The sequence below is a fragment of the Saccostrea echinata genome, unplaced genomic scaffold (genome assembly GCF_033153115.1).
Source record: "Saccostrea echinata isolate AGI-Se365-2 ecotype Australia unplaced genomic scaffold, CSIRO_AGI_Sech_v1 ptg000027l, whole genome shotgun sequence".
Classification (NCBI taxonomy): Eukaryota; Metazoa; Mollusca; class Bivalvia; order Ostreida; family Ostreidae; genus Saccostrea; species Saccostrea echinata.
In genome coordinates, this window is record NW_026889776.1 from 2091479 (window position 1) to 2111780 (window position 20302).

Consider the following 20302-nt stretch of genomic DNA (forward strand, 5'->3'; position numbering starts at 1 on the left):
TCATTCTCTTGGTCTCTGGGTGATATTCACTGATAATTTGTTAGATGTTTAAAGGCTAATTCATTAGCTTATGCATTTCAATTTTGAAAATTGCTTTTTCTTTTTTATTTATTGTTATTTTTTCTATTGACATTACTTACTGTTCCCATTGTTTATTTTATTTATTTATCCTGAACCAAAAACTTGTGTTAGCTTTCTGATTGTAAATTAATGTTTAGATCTTTTTGCTGACTTTGTATATCATATATTGCCTAAAATGTTGTACAGTGAAAACCCTGCATTCAGTGTCTGTCACTCGTGGTAGGTTGAGTTTTGATACATAAAAAATATCATTGTATATAGAGATTTTGACTTATAACGATCTGCATCAATAGACCACTTTTCATTCTTGATCGATAAAAAGTTTCTTAAAATCAACATCTCAAATGTTAAGTAATCAAGGTAATTTTGTAAGGAATACATTTATTCTTCAATCTAACCAACCCACCCTCCCCGAAAAAAAAGCAAAACATCTCAAGTCAACCAAAGTTTGGTGCTAAAGCAAGATATTTTCTACCCTTTAAAGATGGCTTACCAAAAGTTTCTTTCTCAAGCTACATACCATATATGGTTAAAAAAGAAAACTTGTACTAGCTATTATGAATATTGTACTTTAATTTTTTATCTCAAGAATTTAATCTGCCAGTCTTCAGATCTTACTGCTTAATTTTTCCATATAGACCCTCTTAGAAAATTCATATACCTAATACATACCCATGTTAATTCAAGCCAAATGTTGAGCAAAATATTTCTCAATGATACTGTATGTGTATATTTTAAAAAGCAATACTTGATACGAAACTGCTTGACTGCAGGTACCTGTAAGTAAAGTTAATGTATTGAAATGATACATTGAATCAGTTACTATATGTACTTGAATTGAACATTGATAGGTTTGATAATAAAGAAAATTCTAACACAGGATCCATATGATAGGTAAGATTAAAAGATTTTATTAAATTACATTTTTATTGAAATAAATTTGAAGGCTGGCACCATGTTTTTTAACAGGATAACATCTTTAGGTGAAATTGATATACAAGTAATTCTTTACTTGATTATTTTTTGCATGCTTTTCTTCTGAAACCTTTGATAGGCCCTTTTTCAGAACAGTTCTTTTTTTTTTTCAAAGGTTTCAGTTTTTTTTTTTACAATGTTGACAATACTTATTTAATAGTTTATCTTTAATTAATACATTTATTTTGAAAACGATTTTTACATGAATCCACTATTTAATTAGTATATTAAATACCCGTGGATGTTTAAATGTGTCTTAAATTAAGTGTGAAATCATAGTGAAAATTTACATTTCCTTCAAGAAAATGTTTGTTTTAAAAATTTTCTTGAAAGCATATTTGCATTTAAATAAAAATATCACATGTATGTACCATCTACTGTAAATTTAACTAAAGATTACATGTTAATTTTCTTTGATAATCTTCCAAAATGTAGACAATTCTGAGCACACTGTTTCTATTATTATTATTTAAAAGGGCCGAAACCTTCTTGGTGCTTCAAATTTGTAGATTTAAAAAAAATACTATAATTTTCTGAGAAAAGTTTCATATGTTTTGAACCATTTATGCACCAGGAAGGTCTCAGGTTATAAATATGTGTTCTCTTACCTGACTGATGAGGCCCAAAGAGAACATTTAAATATCAGTATTACACAATCTTTTTTTTTTTTATTTAAACCATGTTATAAAAAGTCAAAGAGGTGCTGATTGTTAATTTGATAATATACTGATGCATTTGGATTTTATATAATTATATAGGTGAACCTATTACAAAGACTTCTCTACTACAATGCTCACAGTGTCAGTCAGACTGAAAGGTGACAGTTATATGAAATTATATCAAATTATAACAAATATGAGTGTGTGTGAAGCAGTTCTGAAATTATGAAGCTGGATTGGTCTTCCCACCTCAGTCAGAACTTTATCACTTGCAGTAATTTAAATTTTGGCTATTTATTAATAATAGGACTATTGTACATTGTACTGATAAAATAATGAATTTTATTCTGACAATTCCTTCAAATTATTAGGAAAGGGTAAAGGGAAAAAGTTTGGGGGAAAAATAGATCTGACAATCATATTAACAATATTAAACAGTCAATATATGTAAAATATATGTAAAATTATCATGACTGTGTTGAAAACCCTTAAGTTACTACATTTTGTTCAACCTTTTGGATATATTTATATACACAGACTTGTGTGTATATTCCTCTCCATCTACCGGGTATATTTTAGAACCTGTAAAAATTCCCTTCCAATGTATATACATGTATATATAATCATATATATTTGTGCTCTTGTGGGTCATGCATAAAAGAGAAATCTTACCCACTTAATTAATATGCATATACATTTATCATTATTTTGTTGACAGCCTTAGTCCCAATATATATGGGTTCTGAGATAAAATAAAACTTGCCTCTTTTCTTTCCTTCATTGTATATATTGTGAGTACGTGTCTTTATGTGTGTATTGGGAGGGGGGGGGGGGCACCGGCACTGGTTTCGTTTACAGGGCACCCCCTATACGTAGGAATGCCCTGTACACGAAAGGTACAGGCCGGGGGGGGGGGGGGTATACTATATACCGTAGACTACAACAAGTTTTCTTTTTGTAAACATAGGGATAATTTTTAATTATTTGGGGATTCTGGAGATATTAATAGGTTAACTGCAAGGTAAAGCTGGCGGGGGGGGGGGGGGGGGGGTGTCTGTTTAGCTCTCTCGGTCTTGGTATTTTTGAGCAATTATGCATTGTGTTCGCATTCCAAAAATATTATAAATATTTGATATATTGAGTAGTACAAAAATATTCTAAGATAAAACTTACTGGAAACAGACAGCAGTTTTGATTTATTCACGAGAATAATATACTTTCGACAGAAGCAGCCAAGGTTACTTTCGCTTTGTGTGTGACGTCACAATTATGGTCACATGGTGTGCAGGGAGCTGCCTTTAGACTCGTTCAAATGAAACTGTTTACACCACCGTTTCTGAATGCTCTGAAAATATATAGAGGCAAACCATTACCAATTTTGTCATGTCTTCAATTCAGACATGAAAAGAAATACTCAAGCTTTTTGCCTGGTAAAACTGTAAGGATAGGATGTGCAAGCGGTTTCTGGGGTGATACTGCAGTGTCGGGTACGTTGTTTACCTTTGATGTTAATATTCGACACCAGGGCATTTGGTACCTTCATTAATATAATGACACCAACACAAACAAACCAAAAAAAACAACAACAACAACAACAACAAACATACAAAAATAAACAAAAACAAAACAAGTAAAACAAAACAAAGTCAAATAAAACTAATTTGTTTTATTATAAAAACAATGAATAGAATACAGAAAGATATTAAGGGTCTTTCATATTCAGTGGAAGACCCTTCTTTTATTCTTTTTCTTTTTTCACTTTACAGTTCACCAGAGCTGAAGGCTGAAGTGAACTTTTCTGATTGAAAAGTGTCCAGCGTCCGTCTGTCATATATTGTCTAAACTTTTCATGTTTTTCGATTTCTTTTTAACAACTGAGGAATATGTAGGAAAAAATCTTTAAAAACCTTCTCAAGAACAGCAAAGCCATGCTTATAGTCTTAATATGTTGATGGTGCGACTGTGAGGGCAAACACAGGTGTGTATTGCTGGATCCCTATTCATTCAGTTTTAACTTAGATCGCTTCAAACTGCACGAGACCTTTAGAACATCTAGACTGTGATGTCACATTAGTTATCATAACGAAGACTAAAAAGTGCAAATTTTAACAAAGAACGTTTAATTTACTATTTATCTGCAACATTTATTAAATCAAGGTGAATTTATTATTTTTTAACTTTTGTTGTTACCGCTAGAATGTGGTTAGAGTGAAATGCATTCACAATGCATTTTGGGTCTTTAAAGGTTACTGTGGAAAAAAATTCATTTGGGTCAATGTTCAATTTTCTCTTTTGTTTTTTTTCCTTGTAGTTAGAGCTCACTGTGTGAGCGGTGCTTTGGGCTGCTTGCTGTACATGTTATTAACACAGAAGCATCCTTAGGTAATGTAGATTCAAGTCTGTTCAAATCATGACCCCCCGTGGAGGATGGGGCCACAACAGGGGATCAAAGTTATACATCTAGGAATATATCTTTAGAAATCTTTTTTTCAAGAAAGTAAAGCCATAAATACTCACATTACCACAGAAGCATTCACAGGTAGTATAGATTCAAGTTTGTTCAGGGTCAGGATGGGGCCACAAAGAGGGATAAAAGTTATACATAGGAATTTGTAGTAAATATCTTTAAAAATCTTATCCTAAAAAATAGCAAAGCTATAATTTTTCAAGGAAATATAGAATAGGTTTTGGACCACTTATGTATTTAACTTTTCAATGCTAAATTTTTGCTTTTCTCTCTAGCTTAAGTGCTCAGGTGAGCGATATGACCCATAAGGCTTTTGTCTTAATAAATAGAAGAGATAAGTACCAATACACAAAAACATAACTGATAAATCAATATTTTTGACTTATCATGATACACACCAATTTGTATCAATTTTCATTCATGTACAACAAAGTACTCTGAAATTACTGAAATGTTTAAGGACATTGGCAAGGTTCCTGGTTAGGCCAAACAAAAAAATATGTGTGGTTCCGGTTACACCTCCAAAAAAATTAGGGTAGGTAGGTAGGGATTTTTTTTTTTTTTTTTTTTTTTAACAAAATGATTTTCTTAATTATTCTAAATAATACTTATCACTACTTTGCAAATGACATTTAGATGTGGTGTGATAAAATACTAGTCAGTATTGGTAGGGGACACCTACATGCTAGCTTGCTTTGGATTTAACACTAATAAACACTTGCACTATGTTGTGCAAGGAGGCCGTCATTGCTGAATCTAAAACTTAAAACGGAGCCATTGATGGAAATTGGGGAAAATTCCGGAAAAAAATATGAAAATTGTCAAAAAAAAGTTTAGGGTCGGGGGTATAAAATAGGGACGGTCGGGTAACCGGAACCACACATATTTTTTTATTTGGCCTTATCGTATAAAATTTTTCAAGAACTCTTGAGTAGGTTTAATTGTTTTAAACAGGCTATATTCTGGATTGTTTAGCCTTCCAAGCCAGCCTTCTTTTTTAGATTTTGTCAAATCAGTGTTTTTGCAATTCTCAATGCATTTCCTATGTAAAATGTTGATAAAAGGGACCTACATAGTTTTTCACCATATTTCTCCAAAACCCACTTATTTCAGTTAGTTTTTGTATTGTATACATTATTGTATCTTCATTTCCTATGACTTCTAGATATTTTGGCTGAAAATGTATATATAGAGACAAGACAAGGACATACCAGCACCAATCTTTACTTTTGAGTTACTTCCCTTAACAGCTATTATTACATATTATTCATAATGGTCAAGAGAGTCAGATTGGTTGATTGATTCTATCATGTAATTGACTGAATTGATTGAAACACATTGTCATAAAAATATTGGCATGGATTTATTTCAAATTTTATTCGTAATTACTAAATGCTGCTTCCTTCATACAACCTGCGAACTGATCTCAGTCGGTCTACCTTTCAGCATATGTCACACCCTTTACCCTTCTCAGCATACTGAGCATAACTATGGTGAATGACGACCTGTTGGCTCTTTGTCTCCTGAATACAATTTACAACAAAGCCATTACTATTCTTTCTTGCTGTATAGATGATTCTACCCATTGAAGGAAGTTCACATGCTTTTGTTTACCTCTGTAAACATACGCTTTATTGGTTTTCACTGCGTAGAGAATTCTACTCGGGAGACCACTCTCAGTCACTATTTCATAAGTGAAAAAACCCATGTATTAAACCTTTTTTTCCTGAAAACCTTGACTTGCCAATGTCCTTAACTTGATGGAGTCAAAGGAAACTAAAGATATCCAAGGATTGGAGATACTGAGAACAATTTAAATAAATAAGTAGAAAGTGGTTGGGACTTCCAGATATCAACATACACAATACCCAAGTTCAAATGACAAATATTTTCATCAGAACCATATTATGAAAGATCTGAATTATCTATTTCAGCTCCACAGCTGATCTATGGAGGGCAGATTGATTATCTGGTCTTTGATTACCTGGCAGAGGTGACCATGTCCTTGCTCATTGGAGCAAAACACAAAAACAGTGTAAGCTGGATATGTTGTTACATTTGTGGATTTAACTCTGGTGTTCATATTTTTAATATATATAATATGAATAATATGAATGTACATTAGATTTAGTAGTGCATTACCACACATTGTGGGGTGCTTTGGTCCATGGTCTTGTCAATCTTATTAAAATTAGATGTTCTGAATCTGCTTCCACTTCTCAAACATTTGAGAAGCAGTAGCAGATTTGGAACATCTAATTTTAATTAGATTGTGGTCTTGTCTGTATGTTATTGTATTGTATGCAATTATTTTTTACTAGTATTTTCAAAGAATAAATCAATATGTTGAAATGCAACCACTGGGGCAAGCGCAATAGTGTATAATTTATTACTGGATACCTTTTCACATATATAACTTAGATCTGCCTCTTCAAACTGCACAAGACAGACTGTGACTTCACATGATGTGGTATATTAGTTGTATTTCCATAATGAATTCTAAGAATGGCAAATATTCAACAAAGAGCATCTAATCTACTATCTCTCTTATATTTCCATTTTCAATTGAGTTACTTTTTTATTTGTGAACTAATTTTCTTTGGTTATTGCACGAACATAATCTAAAGAGCAGTACCACAGTTATGTAAAAACAGTCTATTTATAGTGCGTTGAGGGTACAGAGGTTACTTTGGCAAAAAAATCATTTGAATCGTTCAGCAATTCAACTTTCTCTACATTGTAAATCTTGTATACCTAAGAATATAGGGAAAATCTGATAAACCCTCTGAATTATCACTGTAGATCTTTACAATGCATTTCATGACAGATTTCTTACCATGGACATGTCATGGACAATGATTTGTATGTTTTAAAAAAAGTAACTCTCTTTAGTTTTTAGCTCACCTGAGCCAAAGGTTCAAGAGAGGTTTTCTGATGGAAAGGTTTTTGACATTCATCTGGTGTTTTATATTCTGTAAACTTTTTACATTTATTTACTTCTTCTCCAGAACCACTGAGCCAATTTCAACCAAACTTTTCACAAAACATCCTTGAGTGGGGTGGGTGAGGGGTAAAGGGAATTTAAGTTTGTTCAAATGAAGAGTCATGAAAGGGGAGATATTTAAGAATCTATCAAAATTTGGTTGCATCTTTTTAAAAAAAAATCTTATTATGAACCACTGGGCCAAAAAGATGAACTTTTTGTGAAAGCTTCTTTGAAAGTGTAGATCTATTCAAGTTTGTTCAGATCATAGTCTCCCCGGGCTAGGGTGAGGCCTCAGTAGGGGATCAAGTTGAAAGTTTTACATGGGAATATATAGGGAAAAAAGTCTTTATAAATCTTTAGGGCCATGATTAATCATATTACCGGTAGTATGAAAAATGAAAAATCCTTAGTTTGAAGTTTGTTCAAATTATGGTCTCAGGGGGTGGAATGGGTCCTCTGTATGAGATCAAAGTTTTATATGGATATATATATATATATACATATATATATATATATATATATATATATATATATATATATATATATATATATATATATATATATATATATATATATGAAAAATCATAAAAAATCTTCTGAAGAACAACAAGGTCATGATAAGTCATATTAACATGGAAACATCCTCAAGTAGTGTAGATTGAAGTTTGTTCAAATCAGGGACCAAGGGGCTAGGATGGGGCAAATTTTCTGAAGAAAAAACAGGGCTTATATTGGAATATATTGAGAAAAAAATATCTTCATCATTTACAAAAAGCAATTGCCGATTGGTCAAACGATGTCAGTCAACTCCAATCACAACTTGAGAAAAAAAACCCTGATATATTTAGCACCGTAGGCCAAGAATTTGTAAGGAGAATAGCAGATCAGAAACCCTTGGCTAGCGAAGATGTGTCTTTAACATCATCTTCATTATTTATGTGACTCTTGTCACTGGCATCTTATCTTCCTCAAAATTCTCTATATTTTATCCTTGTACACTGACTTTTTCTAATTTTACAGGAAATGGGATATGCACCAGACTTTATTTCAGTAGCCATGGCTCCATTCATTAAAGACATCAAGGAAAGAGGTAAAGATCAAGAATTTTATCAACGTTTTCCAAGATAATATACTCATGTTGGATTAAACTGTGTCATTTGTCTATGGTTGTAAATTTATACATATTTTATATATCAAAACAATGTCAAGTGTTGAACTCTGTCATGACTTCTACCAAGTTATCAAAGCTTGTATAAATGAGAGCTTATACCTCTTGTAGTGACCAGAAGACAACTTGACTAGCTTGGTTTCATGTTTAATCAAATTCATGTATTTCCCTTGGATGTTTTCAGAATGTTTGGAATGCAACAATTCCAGAACTGTTGCATGAAAAGTATCAACAAAATTAGCAAAAATGTTCATCTTAGAGAAGTTTTATCATTTAATGGATGATAAAAATTTCAAGATTTTCTTTCCATGTAACATTTTAAATACATGTTCATAATGAACTGAGAAGATAAACGGGCTGATGCCTAATTTAAATGAGTTTAGGAATAAAGGCTTTTTGTTTAAGTTCAGTGTAGCAGTGTTTCATGAGGTTGGCCATTGCTGGATAGAAAATACAGGATGTATTTTATATACAACCATAGTGGGTGATAAATATTCAACATATCCTGATTGCCCAGAAATGAAGGAAACATAAAATTACAGTTTTAAAAATGAATTATTTCATTTTTACATTCAGAATTCATTTTTTGTGTTCTTTATAGGGATAAAAGTGATCAGTAATGCAGGGGGAGTTAATCCACAGGGCTGTGCTGCTGCCCTGAAAGCAGTCTGTGAGAATGCAGGCATCTCATTAAACATAGCAGTTGTTACAGGGGATGATCTTATGCCAAAGGTATCACTATATTTCAAGGCTGGAAAAAGATTTAATCTACTTATTACATATTTCTGATGACGATATCAGTAATATCGATTCTGTGTGAAGATGAAATACGCATATCAATACTTATGAAGAAATATCACAAAAAATTTTTTTCCTTATGTTTTTCTTTGTCTAACTTTACATTTTGGGTTTAATATATAAAATAAATATGCTAAATATGCTAAATGTAAATGTTTATATGAAAAAAAAAAAATAAAAAGTAACACCACTTGTGTAAAATAATTTTGTTTTACAACTGATATACAACTTCTTGATGCCAAAGTTATCACTATATTTCAAGGGTGGAAAAAATTTAGTCTACTTATTATATGTTTCTGACACCCAAAGAATTTTTCTTTTGAGTCACATCCTAATTCATTATTTTTAGAAGTGTACTTAGGTGGAAATCTGATATTTTTTTCAGTTGAAAACTCTTCAAGATGACTGTATTGTAGATATGCAATCAGGGAAGCCATTTCCAAAATCAGTTGTCAGCATGAATGCATACCTTGGGTATGTCTAGAACCTCTTGAAAATGATACAGTACTATGTAATTTAGATGTGTATTTGATTGAAGGTGTGTATAAGGTGAAATACTGGTACTTCAGTCTACATCTTGAATTGATTACACAGGGCTGGACCCATTGCCAGAGCTCTGGAGCTAGGAGCTGATGTTGTTATCACTGGCCGATGTGTAGACAGTTCTGTTGTGCTAGGACCTCTTGTTCACACTGTAAGTTTATTTGAACCTTAAATATTTTCCTTGAAGGAAAAGAGGAAGATTCAGATTGTGTTAAGTAATTTCCTGTCATATGACCGTTTACCCATCAGCCCTTGAACAGTATTTTAATTAAAATCTGTGGTGGATTTAAACATGCTGAAAACCATCATTACAAGTTATTATTTGGACACTTTGAACTTTCCATCAAGAAAGAATCTAAATTAAGAGCTTAAAGAACTTTTCAGACTGATATTGGCATAGTAAACTATGTCAAACTAAACTTGAACATACCCAAAAGATTACACGTGGCCCAACTTAGATTAGGGATCCTGCCACTACAAATCTAAAAAGAGGGATACGTGGGAGACCGCCAAACGAGAGACTTTTATATTATAAAGCATTGAAAACAAGCACCATTTCATGTTTGAGTGTTCCTTGTATGATCAGTGGTGGAGGAACATTTAGGTGAACTTTTAGGTTCCGCAGAACTTTCAGACCGCAATAGTCGATACAGATTAAGTTTTTTAGCACACTCCGCCGAAATCTCAAGTAAGCTTTTCTGATCAAAATTTGTCCGTTGTTCTGTCGCCATAAACTTTTCACATTTTCGTCTTCTTCTCAAGAACCACTTGGTCAATTTCAATCAAAATGGGCAGAGAGTATCCTTGGGTAAATGGAATTCAAGTTTGTTCAAATGAAGGGCCACACCCTCTTCCAAGGGGAGATAACTAAGAAATTGAAATTTATGCATTTAGTATGATAATTCTCTTCTTATGCCCCCCTTCAAAGAAGGGAGGGCATATTGCTTTGCTGCTGTTTGTCTGTCGGTTGGTCGGTCTGTCTGTCGGTCCACCAACAGTTTCTGTTCATTTTCTTCGCAGATTTATCATTAGTGTATCTAGGTCAAGTTCTGTTTTGGGTACGATGGAGCAATTTTTTTACAGAGTTATGCCCCTTGGACTTAGGAAAATTCCAATTATTTGCAGTTTCCATTCATTTTCTTTGCAGAGGTTGCACATTCTGAAATGAAATTTGGTGTACAGATTTATCATAAAAATACCTAGGTCAGGTTCTGTTTTGGGTACAATCAAGCAATTTTTGACAGAGTTATGCCCCTTGGACTTAGAAAAATTCCATTTTTGGGGGGGGGGGGGAGCATAAGTGTTGCTCAAACATCTCTTGTTTAATTTTTATTTTCCAGTTTGGGTGGCAGTGGACAGACTTTAATAATCTTGCAGCTGGAAGGTAGGAACATGTATAATGTAACAAAATATGAAATGTTGTTTGCCACATTTAAAAAACAATTTTTTTCCAATTTTCTGACAAGTTTATAAAAGCTGAATTGATTAGGCAGGTAGAGAATAAAATGTTACTTGATAGACTTGCTATTGTAATGAATATCTCTAACTTTCAGATTATTAGGTAATCACAAATTAGTACTCTTAGTCCTTTGATAGAGAACATTTTAATACATGTACGTTATTTTCTGCCATATTTCATTCTTTGATATGAATATATCATTTCAATATGCATATAGTTTTCATTCACTTGACTTTTATTTATAGTTTAGAAGGAAATTTTTTCTTTGTGTGAGAATGATCCAAAGTCAGTACCATGATGTATTTCAAATACAGTTGAACTTTATGCCTTGTTCACATGAATGCACATTAAATATTTAATTCGCAATAAATTAATGCGAAGTAAAATAATGCAAATTAAACTAATGTGTATTCACACAACAGCATGATAATAATGCGAAGTAAACTAATGTGCATTAAAATTTTATTTCTACACTAAGGCTCTTATGACCATTTGACGTCATTTTAAATCACATCACCTTATGCAAAGCAGATCCATTTGACATAATGTTATAGTGTCTGTACACATTTTTGGAAATTAACATTTTTTTCTTTGTTTTTTACTCTAAAACAGCAAAAGCACCTATATCTGACCACCATTATGCGGCATGTCACTTAATTTTGCCATTATCCATGTGTCAAAATTTAATTCGAATTAGTTTCACTTAGCGTTCACATGGAGCAAATGCAAAGTAATATGATGCGCAGGAAATTAATTCGAATTAAACTAATTTGCATTAAATTCTCATTGTGAATGCGCTTCAAATTTAATTTGCAGTAACTTACGTTTAATTTGAATTAATCTCTCCTTGTGAACAGGGCATTAGTACCTCAAAATTTGATATCTCTAATATTTGGATATGTCAGAGTTAGTTGGAAGTACCTATTATCTTTTCTTTTAGTATTTTAACCTCGATACCTTGAATCCTCATATATTTTGTAAGTTTTTTTTTGGTCCTAGTAAGTTTGAGATGATAAGGTTTAAATGTTTTTGAATGTGCTTGTTGATTCATCTAATGGATATTTCTTCTTTTGCAATTTTGTATGAAAATATAACTCAAAAAACATAAATTTCTAGTATGAATTGTACATAAAGAAAGATACTTTTTTTTTTTACTTAATTTACAATAAATGATGAAGCATTGCAAAATGTCTTCCCATGATTAAATTTTTCTGCAGTGAACTTTTTTAAGGGATATCTTCAATGTGTAAAATTAAGTGAAAGTTGCCAGTATGAATGTGTGTATACAAATATCGATATGTAGGAAAACTTTTAAATAAAGAACAAGTATTGTATTTAGTTTAGCTGGACATTTGGTGGAATGTGGTGCACAGGTTACAGGGGGGATTTTCACAGACTGGGAGAAAGTACCTGGTTGGTAAGTTCTTGTTGATTTACCTGTCTGTCTGTCTGGTCTGACTCTCTGTTCAACTGCTCTACTCAGATTTTGTTAACACTTTAGCTTTGTTTCATCCATATAATATACATGTATTTCTGTGGGTTTGTGTGTTCTGTTTAGTTTAGATTTTTCTTCTGTTCATCTGCCTGCTAAAAAAATATGTGAAGTGCCAGAGACTTCAAAAATTATGAATTCAGCAGTTTATTGAAAGTATCCAAGGGGAAATGAAAAAAAGCTTTCTCATTTAATTTAAATGGTTCAAACTTTCACGGTAACTTCAAGTAATTTTTTTTTTTTTTTTTTTTTTTGTGATAGGGATCACATAGGATTTCCTGTTGTGGAGTGTGCCTCCAGTGGAGAATTTATTGTCACAAAGCCTAAGGGGACAGGGGGCCTTGTGACAAGGGCCACGGTCAGTGAACAGCTGCTGTATGAGATTGGGGACCCAGAACACTACATGTTACCTGATGTTTGTTGTGATTTCTCTCAGGTACAGCTGGAAGAAGTGGATGGTAAGACTTACAGTGCTCAGTATTATAGCAGGGATACTAACAGATAGGCAACTCTTGCAAGTCTCTTGATATCTCTCAAGAGAGGGGACTTTGTTATTTTAATTTTATCTTAATACATGTATATCTCTAATGTTATCAAATATATCAGAATAAATTTTTTATTTATTGATCAAAAAATTATTCAAACTTTTTATTTGCACTATTTATACTCCTTTATATCTTAATTAATATTGTGAAGTTTTATTTTCAAAATCAAATCAACAGTTTTTCCGAGATTTCTCTGAATTTACTTATATTTAGATTATTTTACAAAATGCATTAAAGATCTATCCCCATAAATGATAAGAACAGATTGCATTTATTGAACATCAAACTTTTTCTGCAAAAAACTTGTAAGGTTTTATGTGACATTTTAGCAAATAAACAGAGTTGCCATCCTGTTAGTATATACGTCCCTGGTATGAGCATGTTATAATATTTTTAACATAGATATATGACAATAAAAGTACATGTTAATTTTTCCTGTTATAAAGAAGACCATTAACTGTTTGATTTTCACAGCATCTGGGGATACAGCTGTGCATGTGTCTGGGGCCAAAGGTCACCCACCTACTGGTGAATTCAAGGTAAAGAAAAAACAATTCAATTTTTTAAATGCCCTACATTGGAAATATGTATGAATAATTGACAAGCAAAAACTAGACATCCTAAAAACTGAAAGTTTTTGAGATATAAAGTATTATTGTGAATTAAGTAATAAATGATAAAAGTGCTATTCTAGTAGAGTTTCTATCTTGTGACAAAGTTGTAGTTTTTTTAGTTTCATTTGTCCATTTATAGCCATTAGTATTTGAGTTTTGTGTTTTTCTTCTTCCTGAGGTATGTGCGGTGTACCCAGATGGTTTCCGCGCCACTGCAGCAGCTTGCGTTGGTGGTGTTAATGCAAAAGCAAAGGCTGAAAAGACTGCTCAGGAAATTCTTAAAAGGCATGGTTTACTAAATAAACAGCTCATAGATTTGTTTTTTAATCCTACTTTTTATTGTCAGGTGTCTGCCTTGTAGAGCAAATTTACAAAAAATCGTTTTGTCTGTCTGACGGTTTGGTTTTCCTAGTTATGTGTACATGTGTGAAGTATTAGTTAAATGTAAACTGTACATACTGTTATTTTTAAACTTAGCCATACAATAGCTTACCGACCTTTTTTATTTATTTTTACAGGTGTAGAAGGATATTTGCACAGCTTAATTTGGATGATTTTACCAATGTTAATTTAGAAGTCATTGGTTCAGAACACATGTATGGACCAAAGAGCAGAGTTCCTCAGGTTTTTATGTCATAATTTAACATCAATAATTATAATAAATATGAGAAGAAAAAACATGATAATAATGTGTTTTTTTATTATGATATTTTTAACATGATAGGGTGTGAGGGATGCTCTTCTTTGGTTAGCAGTTCACCACAAAAACAAGAAAGCTTTAGAATTCTTTGCAAAAGAAATTGCTCCTGCTGGCACAGGAATGGGTATGTGCTTATTATATAGCTAAAATTAGATCTTAAAATTGATTGAAAACCTATCAATGACTGTACCCTCTGTTACAGCTCCAGGGCTAACCAACATCATTGGTGGACGACCGAGGGTGTAAGTACTTAAATACCAGTATGAGATTTTATATTATTGATGATCATGTAACATGACCTACTCTATGTATTTCAATTCAAATAATTTAATGGTACATACATGCTGTATGCTTACATTTTTAAGTGAAGCTGAGTCACACAAGTTTATTATGTTAATTTTATTATCTATGTTAATTATTATTCTTTTTTTTTTCTTCAGAAATCCAGTGTTGAAACTTTTTTCATTTCTCTATCCACGTAGCAATGTACAGGTAATTAAGACATGATTTATATATTTATGGCTATTTAACTCTTACTCTACTCCCTGTGACATTATTTAGAGTACAATAAATTTGTAAATGAGGTAATCTCTAAAATTAAATGGGTTTTAACAAAGGAATGCAGTGAAATAAAATTTGATGTAATTTTTGAGCTACATAGAGATTATTCAGATTCTTCTTTCTAAAAGAAAAAATTCATAAGATTGATTATTTCTTTTACAGTAGTTCCATTGTTAGATGATACTTTTTAATGAAATTGTTGCTTAGTCAGATTAAGATTTGGTGGACGTTTTACATACTAGGTTGACATCCAATTGAATGGAGAGCATGTTGAGCAGTATCAGTTCCCAGACATCCCTATGTCAGAGTACATGACCCAGAATGTTACGCCACCATCTAAAACTGTAGAGGAGTCACTCCCAAAGGGAGATTACTCCTTCAGACTAGAGGAACTGGCCTATACAAGGAGTGGGGACAAGGGAAATAGTGCCAATATTGGTAAATCAAGACTGGTAATTTAAAAAAAAAAAGAAGTTAATGTCTGACAACATGTTCCTTAAATCATTTTTATGTCTCTTCATAATATACCAAAAATATTAACTATAATGTAGTTTCATTATGTTGTGATTTCAAAACTGGTTTCTATATATCTAGAATAAAAATATACACAAACCAAAAATTTTGATAGCAATTTAAATGATTTCCAGATTTTAAAGGAAAAACAAATGCCTTTTAACATACAATTTTTTTTGTGAAGAAACAGTTGTTAAAGTAGCAATACTTCAATCACAAATCTTAAAGGATTTTTTTTTCTTTGCTTTGCACAAAAATCGAAGACGTTTAAAATTACACTTGGATTTCTTTCTTTTTTTTATCCAGGCATTACAATGCATTACAATTTCTTTCTTTTAAGTACCGGGTACATGTTTTCCCCTTTGACCCAATATCCTTTATATTTTTACCTATTATGCATTATAATAATGGGAACCTTTATTTCATGATTATTTAAGATTTGATTGAGTGTTACTTTAAATTTTTGCCTAGATACATTGCTAAGATTGATTGTCAGTTGTTTTGCCTCTATGGTATCATCTCTGTGGTTCGTATTTTGTAGGTGTGATTGCCAGACATCCAGACATTTTACCCTACCTCAGACAAGCCCTTACTCCCGAAACTGTGGAGCAATACTTCTCACATCTTTTTGAGAATGAAAAATTACCAACTCACCAAAAAGTACAGAGGTATTTCTAATTATAGTTAAGGGGAAAAAAAATATTTACTAAGAGAAACTGTGTCTTTGCTCCTTGCAGTCAGTTACTTTTGCTATAGGAATATTTTGCTTTGTATAAAAGATTTTGTATTAGCTTTTTCTCGCGCATTTTCTTGTGCAGAAACGATAAGATCAGTGATTGGGAAGGGCTTGCACCACGCGCCATAGTCGCATTGAGGTGAAAATTGGTGCATTAAGTCAACCATTGGTGGTGCCAAGGTGCGCATTCAAATTTTAGCGATGTTAGTTGGAAATATATCGCGTACGACTTTCTGGCTTGTTTTACTTTCGTTTTTAAATACAGTCATTTTAATACAACAAATCTCATTGGTTAAAACCCAGCAAAAACCGCTTCCTATTACATGAAGCATAGGACAACAAAGGTATATTACCTCACTCATTTCCAATGAATAATTGAAATTTTGACGTTATTGATCCAAAATACAAGAAAATTATATTGTTTGTGGGTTCCTTTAAATGTGCTACACGTCATACGTGAAAAATAAAATTTGGTTAATGAAGAAACGTGTTCATTTTCGTATTTGACGCTTGTTCATCATTTTGTTTTTTCTTAAAATGGCCCATCAAAATATAAGATGGCCCATTCATTTCAAAATGGCCCATTAAAAACTTTGACAGTTGTGCCATAGTCCCATTGACTTTGATGGCCTTCCCAATCACTGTAAGATACAACATGTATTAATTTCCACTTGGAATGACAGTTATAATTCTTCAGAAATAAATAAAATTCAAGTAATGCAGACTTAGAAAACTTTAATTTAAAAGCACTTTCACAATTGGAATGTAATTGTTTAATTAGCACATTTAACTAAGCACAATAACTTCTGATTAAGATGAGAAGTAATAAAAATTTCACATGACCTCAGTATTAATTCAAATGAACAAGCATAAAATGAATGTATAAATAACATACAAAATACACAACAATACTTCAAAGACAATCTTAAACATTTCTTTTGTCAGTCAGGGTAATGCAACAGTACTCCTACACAGTGAAATCACAGATCACAATAAAATATCCCACATCCACAGGAACACTGTATCTCAAAGCGCTATAGACACAAAAGTCACACTAGCTTGTCCTGGAGAAGTTACAGTGGGCGACAGCCAGGGCATGCTGGTACTTGAGGATCTGTTCCTCCTGAAAAGTTAAGTCCTCCTCGGGAATAACCAAGGGTGGGGGGACATTCCCAGGGTCCAGGGTCAGCATGATCTCCCGGGCCATGGTCTGTACCCTTATCCAGCTCCTAATGGAATACTGCTGGTAGAAGTATTTCACTGACTGGACCACAATCTTGCAGCCCATGTAATGCAGAGCTTGTCCTTTCTGGCCTAGGTTAATGGATCTGACTGCCTGGCGATGATGTCTCTGGATCAACCTCTCTGAAAATAAAAAATATTACTTTTAATGTCTACAGTATATACCTCTGCATTTGCATATTATATAAAAAAAATGATAAAAATAGCATATTATAACTTTAATTAATACAAGGTAAAAGAAAAATAAATTTCATACTAGTCTTAGAATGGCAATTTTTAAAAAGCATACCAATTTTCTTGATAGAAGTTGAAACTTTCTTATATCTTCTAAAGAGAGTTCTGAATTTGTTCATTTTGATTGATATCCAGAGTGACATTCTGTTCAATCTTGATGTTTGGGACGTACTAAACTAGATACTGTTGTATAAGAGTATAACACTAACCCATTATCTCACGATACTCCAAATTAATGTCTCATAATTACCCATTTATCAAACACATTAATTAATGTGCAAGTTACTGTACGTGTCAGAAATTCCTAATTATGCCCCCAATTAATGTTAGATTGACTGAATGAATTGTTACCTTAAAATTTTCACTACTTCAGTATGACTAGAAATATGTTTTTAATGATAATGTGCATTTATGCATAATATATTATAAAATATATCTATCCCTTTTCCTTGTAGTTTTTTTTTTTTGTATGCATAACATTAATAACTCCCTTGCTTTCCACACCAAGATGATGACCCAACTTACAAAGAATAAGATTTTTTTTTATTGGAAATGAGTTCAATCAATTAAAGTACAATGTTTTTTTTAGAATTTGGTAATATAGATTATTGTTAAAAAATTCTTATATAGCTTGCAAGAAAAAAATTACTGTTTGGATGATGTGTTATATGGATCCTAAATTTCATTTATTATATTTTGTATTATGTGTTTTTCATCAAAGAAATGTAGATTTAGATGAATTAATAAATGAAATATTAAAGCATACCTAGAAATTTGATCTGTGTCCGGACTTTGTCATGGTTAATAAGAAGACTCTGGAGCTTCTGGGCATTAGATTTCGCCTCCATAATTATTCAAGTAGAGTAATGGTAGAACTGAAAGCTTAGTACAGTTGTAATGAAATGTGGGGGGAAAAACACTTTATATATTTCAAGTAATTAGAAGTTACTCTAAGGGTTTCATATCAAAGTGTTGAGACATAAATAGTGCAATTAACCTGCTGAGATCAAAAGAGATCTATCCTAGGTAACTGGTTTTGAAGATACTGTTAGGTAATTAACAGTTTGATTGTTTAATTACAGAAACCACTGAGTTAATCATCTTAAATTGTTATAAGTGTGTTTGTTACAGGGGGGATGTGAAAAATGGTCAATTCACATTTCTTTTGTTTCCTTTGATCTCTGTGTGCTTTATTTCCAAATTAAAGATAATAATTAATTGTAGAGAAACATATATATATATATATATATATATATATATATATATATGTATATGTATATGTATATATATATATATATATATATATATATATATATACACTTTATATGATTTACTAGTGTTTAAATAAAATAATGTTAGAGAAGAAAAATAATTTGTTGATGATAATGTACTGATTTTAAAACACAAGAGTTTTATGTTGTAGGTATGATGTTCCAGGTGTGTGGGGGCTAAATTTTGTTCTCCAGGATGTCCTTGGAGGAGGAGGCATAGCCTCTTTAAGGAGTGATCCTCAGGTAGAAAATTGTCACTCATAATTTAACCTAGTACATATTTACTTCTAACATTAGAATTCTTTGTACACAATTAATATACATGAGTGGGATTTTTCTTACGGATATCACACATTGTTTTGTTTCAGGGAAAAGCTATGGGACAGATGTTATTAGACTTTGAAATAAAAAATGTGCCAAACTTGGTAGAAAAGATTGAAGAGAAATACAGAAGATAGTAACAATACTGAGTGAAGAGGTATTGTTGATGTGAAGTGATGATGATTTGAAATGATGATATAATACTGATATGGAGGAATTGGGAACAATTGACATAAATCTGTGGAGGGGACGTCTCCCATGTGGACTGTGATATTCTGATGACATATTATAACTGATCATGTGTTGATTTATTTTGCCAAGTATGGGTAGATCATTGTCATATTAAAAGCTGCTGCAGCAGTGCAGAATTAATGCAATCTATTGGAAGTCAGGATGTTGATTTATCTATTAGGATGTTGATCAATCGATTTAAGAGGGTGTTGATCAAATTTTATTTTTGTTAACGGTGATTATGATGCATATTATAATACTGAATTATAGTGAGTGTTTTGTATGGATAAAAAAATGTTCCTGATGTAGATGAGAGATATAAGTCTTTGCAGCAGATAATGTAAGGTCTCTGGAAATAAAATATTTTTTTAAGACCTCTTTGCTTTTCTACTGTATGTTGCTTCTAATATAACACAGTTGAAATATCACAAAAATATATTAAGTAGTTTATACGGATGACTACTTAATGCAAAATTTGTCACAAAATTAATCTTTTAAAAAGAGCATTTTTCTTTTAATTGCAAGAATGGGCAACATCTAAATTTGCAACTTTAGGTAATTACATTAAATAAAAGTGTGTATTTGTGGAGTGTGAATCCGTTTTCTTTGGCAGGGTTCAACACCAACTCTCCATATAGTAATGGGTATGCCCACTTTTTTATTGACTAAATGCATACTTAGTACATGTTTGTCAGTTGTTCTCCAT

The 20302-nt window shown here is 32.1% G+C and overlaps 1 protein-coding gene across 1 annotated transcript; it reads left to right on the forward strand.

The window, feature by feature from the left end:
* The first annotated feature begins 3027 nt into the window (after nucleotides 1–3027).
* Nucleotides 3028–19974, forward strand: LOC133193421 (uncharacterized). Its single transcript, XM_061329356.1, has 19 exons — nucleotides 3028–3202; nucleotides 6117–6217; nucleotides 8189–8258; nucleotides 8938–9068; nucleotides 9520–9608; nucleotides 9729–9828; nucleotides 11018–11061; nucleotides 12476–12553; nucleotides 12890–13086; nucleotides 13648–13712; nucleotides 13966–14072; nucleotides 14306–14411; nucleotides 14512–14611; nucleotides 14690–14729; nucleotides 14928–14979; nucleotides 15291–15486; nucleotides 16103–16229; nucleotides 19197–19287; nucleotides 19413–19974. Exons 1-19 carry the CDS (start codon nucleotides 3028–3030, stop codon nucleotides 19500–19502), a joined length of 1959 nt encoding a protein of 652 aa, XP_061185340.1. The 3' UTR covers nucleotides 19503–19974.
* Nucleotides 19975–20302: the final 328 nt, after the last annotated feature.